This window comes from Alligator sinensis, unplaced genomic scaffold, assembly GCF_000455745.1.
Source record: "Alligator sinensis unplaced genomic scaffold, ASM45574v1 scaffold337_1, whole genome shotgun sequence".
Classification (NCBI taxonomy): domain Eukaryota; kingdom Metazoa; phylum Chordata; order Crocodylia; family Alligatoridae; genus Alligator; species Alligator sinensis.
This window is the reverse complement of record NW_005841927.1, coordinates 674,112-683,796: the sequence shown is the minus strand read 5'-3', so window position 1 is coordinate 683,796 and position 9,685 is coordinate 674,112. Positions and strand designations below refer to the sequence as shown.

General features: G+C 53.3%; 1 protein-coding gene across 4 annotated transcripts; it reads left to right on the top strand.

Annotated features, from left to right (window-relative positions):
- The first annotated feature begins 6 nt into the window (after positions 1-6).
- Positions 7-9,672, top strand: PIGV (phosphatidylinositol glycan anchor biosynthesis class V). 4 transcript variants are annotated; one of them, XM_025198716.1, is made up of 5 exons: positions 7-476; positions 1,414-1,486; positions 3,082-3,233; positions 4,999-6,171; positions 7,561-9,672. In XM_025198716.1, exons 3-5 carry the CDS (start codon positions 3,147-3,149, stop codon positions 7,870-7,872), a joined length of 1,572 nt encoding a protein of 523 aa, XP_025054501.1. In that variant the 5' UTR covers positions 7-476; positions 1,414-1,486; positions 3,082-3,146; the 3' UTR covers positions 7,873-9,672. The 4 variants fall into 4 exon arrangements, with proteins under 4 accessions (XP_025054501.1, XP_006019309.1, XP_025054500.1 ...); XM_006019247.3 differs by having other exon boundaries at positions 7-931; XM_025198715.1 differs by having other exon boundaries at positions 7-931; positions 1,414-3,233.
- Positions 9,673-9,685: the final 13 nt, after the last annotated feature.

Genomic DNA, 9,685 nt, shown 5'->3' with positions numbered 1-9,685 from the left:
GACCCCCGTGGGGGGGAGGGGGGCGTCCTAACTACTGCTCTGCTTTCCGCTCCTACTTCAGGCCCGGTTCGCCCCTCTGCTTTCTGGTCCCTACTCGGGGCCCGAGCTGCTGCTCTGCTTTCTGCTTCCCGCCCTGAGCCTCATGCCCAGTCAGTAGCTCTGGTTTCCGCTCGCTGACCTGTGCTGCTGCGCTGCTTTCTGTTCCGCGCCCCATGCCCGTTTTGCTGCTCTGCTTTCTGCTCCTTGCCTTTGTGTCTGCTCTGCTGCTCTGCTTCCCGCCCCTCCTTGATCTGCCCCACGGCCTGCCCTTTCGCTGAACAAAACCGGGGCAAGGGGACGATCTTGGCGCTTCCGTCTCTTGCCGTTGTCATTTAAATCCCGGGCGCGGGCCGGGCCGGGCCGTCCCGGCGGCACAGCGCGGCGCGAGTCCGGAGGGAAAGGCACGAGCGACTTGGTAGAAACCGAGTCTTTGCAAAGTGATTTTTCATTGAATTTTTTTAAATGCACTAAAAAAAGGGGGGGGGGGGCCCGATCCTGCGCGCTGGCTCCGCTGGGCCCCTCTCACCCTGGCGGTCGCCAGCGCGGCTGCGAGTCGCGACTTTGCCCCTATGAAATCACTGCTAAATTTGGTCCAGCGCACCAGGCTCGCGAGCGTGGATGTCGCAGTCCATTTTGCTCCAGCCTTGGTTTTGTACAAGGAAACAAGCAGTGGAACCGTTCCCAATTTTAGTCCCGGTGTTTAAACAGAGGATGATTTCGAACAGCCCGGTGGCCGCAGCGAAACGTTGTCGCCGTGTGCCTGGGTACCAGGAACTGAAACGGACTGAAAGTAAAACCAACAAGGCTCCCTTTATTACGGAGAAAAATGCAAGCAGTGAGCAGCAGAGATGATGAAAGGCGCAGTGGATTTTTAAAACGCAGTTTGTCTCGTGTAAGGTTTGGGTTAGTGGTTCATAAATGCATCTTTTTCCTTTGAGCGCTCCTTTCATCGGAAGGAATATTGCAAGACAGCGGAGGTGCCCGAATCAGCGCTTTAGAAGCTGAAACGGGAATCCTGACAGGAGTCCTGTGTGGCCGGAACCCGCTTGCCACAGAGCTCGAAGGGCCGGTGCCGCGAGTGCCTGCTACCCCCTGGCGGCGAACGGCGAGCACCGCCGTTTGTACAGATCTGTCCTAATTCGTATTTTCATTTCCATGATTTATTTTACATGCATTTTTATTAGGGCTTATGCCTGGTTTGATAGCATAGTTTTCATGGCTGGGGAAAGAGAATTCATTTCTGAAGACAGGGCTGGTTAGACGTGTTAGACACGGAGAGAAATGCATCCTGAATGCTGTATAAGATCTGAATTCTTTTCATGATGATTTGTTAGCCTATCTCCGCTCTTTATTCTCCCTGTCCTGTCTACCCAGGTGTTTTGTGAGCAGGTCGTGATGGTGCTTTTTTGTAGAAAGACGTTCTTGTCCTGTGCTCCCTGCCAACATGGTGAGTATGAGTTGCAGCTCTTTCTGGACTTCTGATATCGGGTGTGCAGTGTACGACAGGAGCAGGTTTCTTACTCTTTGATTTGAACCTTCCTGACAAATTCATTGCAGGATTTTTACAGCATCTAAAGTGCTCAGACTTTTTTTGCTGCCTTTGTTCTGCGAGATTTAGTAGGATTTAGAGTTGGGTTGAAGCGCCCCCCATTTCTGCCTAGGAGAAAAACAGTACGTCTTCCTGACGCGGTACTCTGCGCCCTGTGTTAATTACTTTGTCCAGAAGAAGGGGACACAGCAAAATCCAACGTGTTGGTGTGTGAGAAAAGAGGAACCGTAATCCACTGGCTAAAGCCTGGAACCAGACGTCAGCAACTTTGGGCTCAGTTTTGCCACGGCCCCGTTGGGTATCCTTGGGCAGGTTCCTCAGTTTTCCCCACCTGTCAAATGGAAATGGAGAAGTGTTGTCATCCCTCAAGGTGCTTTGAGGCCAAATTGATGATAATTGAAGCACCTGTAGAGTTCTCTGTGGGTTTTATAACAACTGGACCAGCACAGGAGCTGTCAGAACTTAAGGGGCACTTGGGGCTTCTGTTTTTCAAAGCAAGAAGCAGCCAGGGGCTGCAGGGCCAAGGGAGAAAGCATGGTGTCACTGAAAACAGCATAATGGATCTAGAGGCTGCTTGCTCCGTAGCTGGCCCACAGAAGCCGAAGGCATCACGGCTGCCTTGGAAATGTCAGTCCAGAGTGGCAAGGTGTGAATAAATCTTTAAGTCGCCTCCTCAAACTGGCTTATTTCCTCCAGTTAAGGTCTGGGGGGTAGAGAGTTCCTGTAGCCACGCAGATGCCCTCACTCTAGTGAATACGGCCCCCTGCCAAAATGTTGGAGACGCACGGAGATGGTGCTTTCTAATGTTGTATCAGGTAAATTGAGTTTTCTGTCCTGTGCAGGGCCCGAGCGCTAAGTGCGAGAAGCGTGCGGCAGGCGAGTGAGTTTGGTGCTGGTGAGGTGTGGGCTTGACAGGCCTGAAGGAGTCTGCTTTCCCTTGCAGCCTTTTCCTTGCTGCTCTCTGTCTCAGCCCTGCCCTGAGAGCACCCTGTTGGGAAGAGAGAAGCTAGTGGGCTTTGTGTCTGTTTTATAGCTAAATCCAGCAAACCTCATATGCGCGTGCTTAACTGCAAACCTTTACTTTAGGTCTTCCCCTTTCAGCAAAATGTCTGTTTAAAACTCAGGGGATTTTACATGCTTTGCTGAACTGGGGCTTGAGCCATTGCCTTTTCAACTGAGACAACCACCAAGGAGGCTTTTGATGTGTGTGCTTGCCCAGTAAGTGGATTAACGGAGTAGACTGTGCCCTCTCCCTCCCGGTCTGTCCAGAGGGAAGAAGCCACGAAGGTGTTTTTTCTGTATGTACATGGTAGGCTGAGGCAGCTTGGCTCTGAGGCCGTGGTGTCTTACAGAAGGGAAGTTCTTGTTCCGTGTAGGCTTGCAAACGCGTGCTCATGAAAGATATAGAGTTGGCCATTAAGTAGGTTTCTGTACCGTGCAGCCACGGCCTACCCCAGCAGTACTCTTCAGAATCACAGATCTCTTTATTTCAGGTTTCAAAAACCGGAGAGAGGATTTCTTCCATGGAAAGCATCAGTGACTCATCACGGAGGTCAGAATGCAGCTGCTGAAAAGACGAGAGCCCTACCTTCGAGAAGTGCTGCGGTTTGCGGTGTGGTGCAGAGCCCTGACACTCCTGCTCCAGGTAAGCCTCCTGTCAGTGAATCCAGACCAGGTTAATAAACATCGTCTGCATTTCCAGAGTTCACTTCTTAATACTGCAAGGTGCATTGTGAACTGTTGGGATCTTCTTGACTTGATCTTCACATGCAGAGAGCCACGAGGCCAGGCGCACGCAGGGATCAGGGGGGCGGTCAAGCAGAAGTCTGATATGGTTAATACTTTGTAAAATAATCACATTTCTGTGAATGCACTGCTGCGATGCGGGGCTGGGATGACAGCTCCGTGGACTGTAGTCCTCTGTTGATCCACAGAACAGGTCCAAAGTCTTCCCAAGCAAATTGTTCGCAGGCTTCAGTCCTACAAGCAGTCTTTTCTCTAGGCCTGAGAATAGCTCAGTCCTCCCAGGCTGTTCAGTCCTAAATGCATCGGTGAGAATATAACTGACCTCCTTCCAGACATTCGTGGCTTTTGTGGAGGGAAACCAGTCTAATGCTACCAGACAGAGAGCAAATATGAACTGCTTTTGGGCACCGCAGGCTTGAGCTGGATTTGAACCATCAGCTGAGATGATATAGGCTGTACATCCAGATAGCAGTGTCCGTCAGGGACCTGGCTGAGCAAATGCTGCTCTGAAAAACACTTCACACTTATTTTTTTTAAATCTCGGTTTACTTTAAACAAACACAACTTGTTCTTGTCTTGTTGATGCCACCATTGAAATCATTGCAAAAGGGACACTCCACGTTCCCGGTTTTAAGTGCTAGCGATAGCCCGCTGCCTTTTGGGCTGAGCATTTTCAAGTGCAGAGCAGCGTTGTTAGCTGTCTTAGTCTGAAGTCAGGCGGTGAGGTAGATTTTCACCTTATAGACTAACTGAATCAGGGATGCAGAAGCTTTCAGGTGCTAATCTGAGTAAGTGAGCACTTGCTCACAAAAGTTTCTGCAGATCTGATTTAGTTAGTCTGTAAGGTACATCTGTACCTTGTTTTCAAGGGCCTTCCATTTCAGGGCTCTTACCTTGAGCTTTTTGTTTTTTCTACCACTTTTAAAACGTGATGACCATCAGCTCACAGAGAGAGTGGCTAGGTGAGAGTTTCTGCACGCTTGTCTTAACTAGGCAGAGGAGGAAGCAGGAGTGATGGGAGCATGGTCTCACGGCTGGAGAACGAGCCTGGGAGTCAGCTCTTGGCATTTGTCCGTATATTTGTGCCTCTCCGTTTATTTGCTGCATGAACTTGGATACGTCCCTTCCCTGCTCCATGGCTCAATCTTCCCACCTGTAAAGTGGGAAGTACGGTAGTGTGTAAGTAGCAGGGGGCGAGGTGGTGAGACTGCATCGCGGTTTGAGGAGCTAGCTTAGCTGGACAGTGCTACAGAAGTGCTTGGTGTTAGTGCAAACTGAGTAGGATCAGGTCCGGAGTAGCCAGGAGTAAAATGCGCCGTAACTGGCTGCAGGAACACAAGTGCCAGAGAAGACGCCTGCTAGTTCAGCTCCACCCTGCCGGCAGGGGCTGACACAGGACTTGGATTTTTCCCTCCGTGTTCCCCAGAGCTTTGTGCAGTCCAGATGGAAGTGTCCCAAGTGACTGGGCGCCCCACCTGGAGCCATTTCAGTCCAGCAAACCTTGCCATCGGGAACTTTTCCTGATAGTCACCCTGCATGTCTGAGCGCCTCCTTGTACTCCCACATCGGTGTTAATACTCCCCGAGCCCCTGGAGTCTTCCTTCACTGGCCCTGTCTTCAGTAAGAGGCATGGCTAGTTTCAGTTCTCTCCCTCTCTCATCCAGGCCCTGTTTAACCTCCTGGTCCCGGACCACGCTGCAGACGCCTTCTCTCCACCCCGCCTGTCTGAGCCCAGCTTCTGCGACTGGCTGTTGGAGTGGCTGTTGGGAGGCTTGTCCCACTGGGATGCAGAGCACTTCTTGTTCGTAGCTGAGCATGGCTATGTGTATGAGCACAACTTTGCCTTCTTCCCCGTGTACCCCCTGAGCATACGAGCGGTGGCAGAGGTCACTCTGTGGCCCCTGCAGGGGCTGCTCTGCCTACGGAGCCGCCTGCTCCTGTCAGCTGTACTTTTAAACGCCCTCTTCTCTGTCCTGGCAGCTGTTGTCCTCTACGAGCTGGGCTGCGTGGTGCTGCAGTGTCGCAGGACAGCCTTCCTCTCTGCCCTCCTCTTCTGCCTCACCCCAGCCAATGTGTTCATGACAGCCGCCTACTCGGAAAGCATGTTTGCCCTCTTGGCGTTCAGTGCCATGTGGCAGCTGGAGAAGGGGCGTAGCTGGACCAGCGGACTGCTTTTCTCCTTTGCTGCTGGCGTGCGCTCCAACGGGGTGATCAATGCCGGCTTCCTGCTCTATTCCCAGAGCAGACGCCTTGCCTTCCAGCTCCAAGCTGGTGCGGGGTCTGTCATGAAACAGGCTCAGGTCTGGAGGCAACTTCTCGGCTTGGCAGCCTCAGTAGTTCTGACGTGTGCCGGCCTCTTTTTACCTCCTGCTTTGTTTCAGTTCTATGCTTACTTGAGATTCTGTGACCCCGATGTCAGCCCTGAACGCGCTGTTCCCCAGCCGCTGTTGCAGCTGGCCGTGGACAAAGGGTATCGCCTAGCAAGCATGACTGGGGTGAAACCTGCTTGGTGCTCCCACCGGGTTCCTATGATCTATTCTTACATTCAAGACGTTTACTGGAACGTGGGCTTTCTGCGATACTTTCAGCTGAAACAGATCCCCAACTTCCTGCTAGCTGCTCCCATCATGATGCTGAGCGCTTGGGCTGCCGGCATCTACCTCACTGCCAATCTCCAGCACTGCTTAACGCTTGGCCTGGTGAGGAGAAGGAATAAAAGCAGGGGAGGAGAGGGCGCTGCTAAGCCAGGGGTTGGATTTTGCTCCTCTGGCGTCTTCGTATACGTGGTCCACGCCACTGCTCTCTTGGTATTCGGACTCCTCTGCATGCACGTGCAGGTAAGGTGATCACGGTAATGTGTAAGTTGTTTCTTCAAGGGAAATAAGTGCTGAGGAAGGGCGGTGGATGGATGGTCACGGAGACCGAGATACCCTAACCACAGAACAGGCCCAGGACAGCGCAGGCTTTTTTGCCTGGAAGCTCTGCCTTTCCCCTCTGGGCTGCTTCCAGATCACAGATCGTTTCTTCAGTTTCCAAAGCCATTTAAGTCATTTCTCTCATTGAGACTGATCAAAAAGAGGCCGGCGGGTGCCAGGGCTGATGGGAACACGCCGGGTTACCAGCTTGTTTCTCGTAGGCCATCTGTCGACTGGATGATGTTTCTAACATGCTTATCTCCAGTTGAGCCAAATGGTGCTAATCAGCTCTCGGGGGGGTCCTGACGTTGGGCCACTACCAATTTGGGTGGGATTTGAAATGGTGGCCTGGAAATGAAAGGCTCCGTAGACCCTTGCCAGTCCCTAGAAGTGATTCAGGACTGTTTCCGACACTGCTACCGACGCAAGGAAAGCGGTCGCAGGAACCAGCTTGGGGGAAACCCAGGTATGGGTCGTGAAGCATGAAACAAAACCTCAAGTGGAGGAAGAGCTCGCTTGCTTTGCCCTGCCTCTCACTGCTTAAACTGGACTCTGTCTTCTGGACTTGCTGCCCTGCCGCCCCTCGGGCTGACCCCATTGTGCTGCCATGTCCTCAGCACGTGTGTGGACGTGAGTGCCTACGTGTGCTCGACAGTCAGACGTTCGTGGAGGACGAGTTTGGTTCTGGGCCTCCAGCCTGGTCAGGGGTCTGGAGCGACACAGGGCACACGTGATAAGGGGTGCCGGAACCAGCACTTTGTCCACAGCTCTGTAAGCCGTTTGCAGTCCCTTATCTTTCCCAGGAGGCAAACTAGGCATTTTACCAACAGTGCCTTCCCCATGCAACACGCATTGCATCTGTAACGTGTCTTGGGATCCTTCAGGATGGGATGCCTGCATAAATGGGAAATATCCTTGTTATCCAAGGGTTGGACTTCTCCTTTTCTTGAGGCAAGGACAGGAGAATTTAAATCTCGGGAACTGCTAGCCGCTGCGCTGCTCAGGCGCTGGGCTCTGGGAGATGGTTCGGTGGACATTTTGTGTAGTACCAGAGGAACTGGGGTGGTTACCGTTTTTTATAATCTAGAGGTTATTTGGCTGCTTCCCCGGCTGTCTTTGTTGGGGGACTCTGAGCTGAGAGGCATTTTGCCCTGAGCATAATAGATCCTAGCACCATGAAGCAGGGCGGTATTTCATTCCAGTTGACCAGTAGTCTGAGACAGATTGCCCCTTTCCTTCTGCACAACGGAGGGTGGTTGGATTCACAGACCTGTCATTAGTGCGATTCCTTTTTCCGCTTGTCGTTCTCAGGTCCTAACGCGGCTCCTAGGCTCGTCCTCCCCGGTGCTGTACTGGTTCTCTGCTCACCTGCTCCAGGACAGCGACGCCTTGCTGTGGCGAGAAGGGGATCCCACCCAGACTGCAGCTTCCCTCTCGGAGAGGCCCCGTCTGGGCAGCGCTTTTCTGGGGTTGTTTGGAACAGGGGTTTCTGAAAACCCCCTTCCACCATTACTGCTGAATTACAGAAGGAATACCGCCTTGACCAAATGCGTTCTGGGGTACTTCCTGTCCTTCTGGCTCCTGGGACTGATCCTGCATTGCAACTTCTTGCCTTGGACGTAGCTAGAGATTGTGCGTGCACGTGCATTTGGGACCGGCTTCCCAAGAGGAGCAGAATTGCTGCTCAGAGTTGTGACTCGCTTTTAACCTTGACGTAAGGGAACTGAAGCTGTTGTCTTTGTTGCGTACAAAGTTACACAGAGCCACCGGTACGCGCGTATTCCTCAAATAGCCGTGCTCGTTTTTGTAACCCCAGTCCATCCTTATTCCAGCCCTCCTTTCTCTCCTTTCTCATTGTCGCCGCTCAGCTCGTGGCCAAACTCTGGTTTGTAAACTCTCTGGGGCAGGTAACGTGTCTTTAATTCTTCCGTCTTCTGTGCAGCACTTTACCATAATGAATAAGTATCCGATGACACGAGCGGGAAGCCCACTGCTGTCCGAGGAGCCCTATAGCCAACGTGTCTGCCTACAAAATAAAGATCCTGAGAAACTTAAGGAAGCAGCCTTCATCTCCAAGTGAGATGCTTTCCCCTGCACCAGGAATGTCTTGTTCTCTCTGGCCCAGCGCTCTGGGGAGTCCCTTTGTGTGTTGCATGTAACGGCTGGCGTGAAGGAGACCCTGGAGTGATCCTCAGGGGAGATGTCACCAAAGGGATTAGGGTGCTGCTGCTCACAGGGTCTCAAGAGGGCGCGAGTGGAGATGTACTGATGGCGTACGAGCATCGTCAGCACACCTTGTGGATTTTGGACCAGGCAGAGGGTTTTTTCTTTGTGAAAGGGCCTCTCTCACCTGGGAAATCATAGAGCCTCGGTAGGGAGGAAGAGAAGCCATGCGATAGGGGCAGGGCAGCTGGACATCAAGGGAAAGAAACAGCCATTTCTCCCTGCTGGAAACCATGTGGCCTTCTTCGAGCAAGGCCTTTCGAGCTCTAGCCCTGGCTCGCTGTGTGAGACAGCGATCCCTTTTCATGTTAAGGCTGCGGGGCAATTATTGCATCTCTTGTGGGTGCCAGACATGACTCAAACACAACACATTTGGGTATCCAAGTCACATTTGTTTCCTTGAGTAGTAATATGCTTTATTGGGCTATTCTTCCATTAGACTACAGAAACTTGGGCCTGGATGTGGGGCCCTGACTGCTGGGTGATCCCGGCACGCGGTAGCACCAGGGTGCAGCTCAACGCAGGCAGGAGATCGGCTGCGTGGCCCGCGCTCCCTTAACGTACTTGCTGGGTGGCGCGTGGAAGGAGCTGCGACGGGTCACGTCCGTGGCCCAGAGCTCCTGCTGCGTGTCTCCGTAGTCAGGCCCTCTGGCCTTCGCACGTGTCCCGCTACCTACCTCGTCGATCTTGAGCTTCTTCCAGGACCATTTGACGGGTCGGGTAACACGACCACGATCTCAGCCTGCTTTCAGGCGCCCGCTTCTTCCCCCGAGAGGCCCCCGCGCAGGCTGAGCTGTCCTCGTGCTTGTACGTGGCCCGGACCTGTGCCTAGAGACGGGGGTTTCCTTGCCAGGGCCGCCCTCTCGCCAGCACTCAATCGGCTTCAGACATTTAGAGAAGGAGGCTGTTCCCTGTACGCCGCTTAGCGCTTGCTTGCGTTGGAGGGTGACGGTTTGGGGGCGCTACTGTTAGGGTGCTGCGTAAGTACGGTAGGGGTCACACGATGTTACAGCGTCAAAGCCATCGTGCTGGACACAGCTGCCGTGCTGCAGGTGGCTGTTAAGGCCCGGTGAGGTGTGCGGTGGGTACGAGCGGGCTGAGGCCGGGGCAGAAGAGGAGGAAGCGGGCAGCTTTGAGGACGGGATGACCGGTAGCGTTGCGGGCACTTGGGAGCCCGCACATCGCGCTGTAAACGTGGATGCCGGAGGCCGCA

Bases quoted from the DNA above. Each gene is read 5' to 3' on its own strand.
- PIGV (XM_025198716.1), top strand. From the start codon at position 3,147: ATGCAGCTGCTGAAAAGACGAGAGCCCTACCTTCGAGAAGTGCTGCGG. The intron at 3,234-4,998 runs GTAAGCCTCCTG...TCTCTCATCCAG, and splicing joins CCCTGACACTCCTGCTCCAG to GCCCTGTTTAACCTCCTGGT. The intron at 6,172-7,560 runs GTAAGGTGATCA...TGTCGTTCTCAG, and splicing joins TCCTCTGCATGCACGTGCAG to GTCCTAACGCGGCTCCTAGG.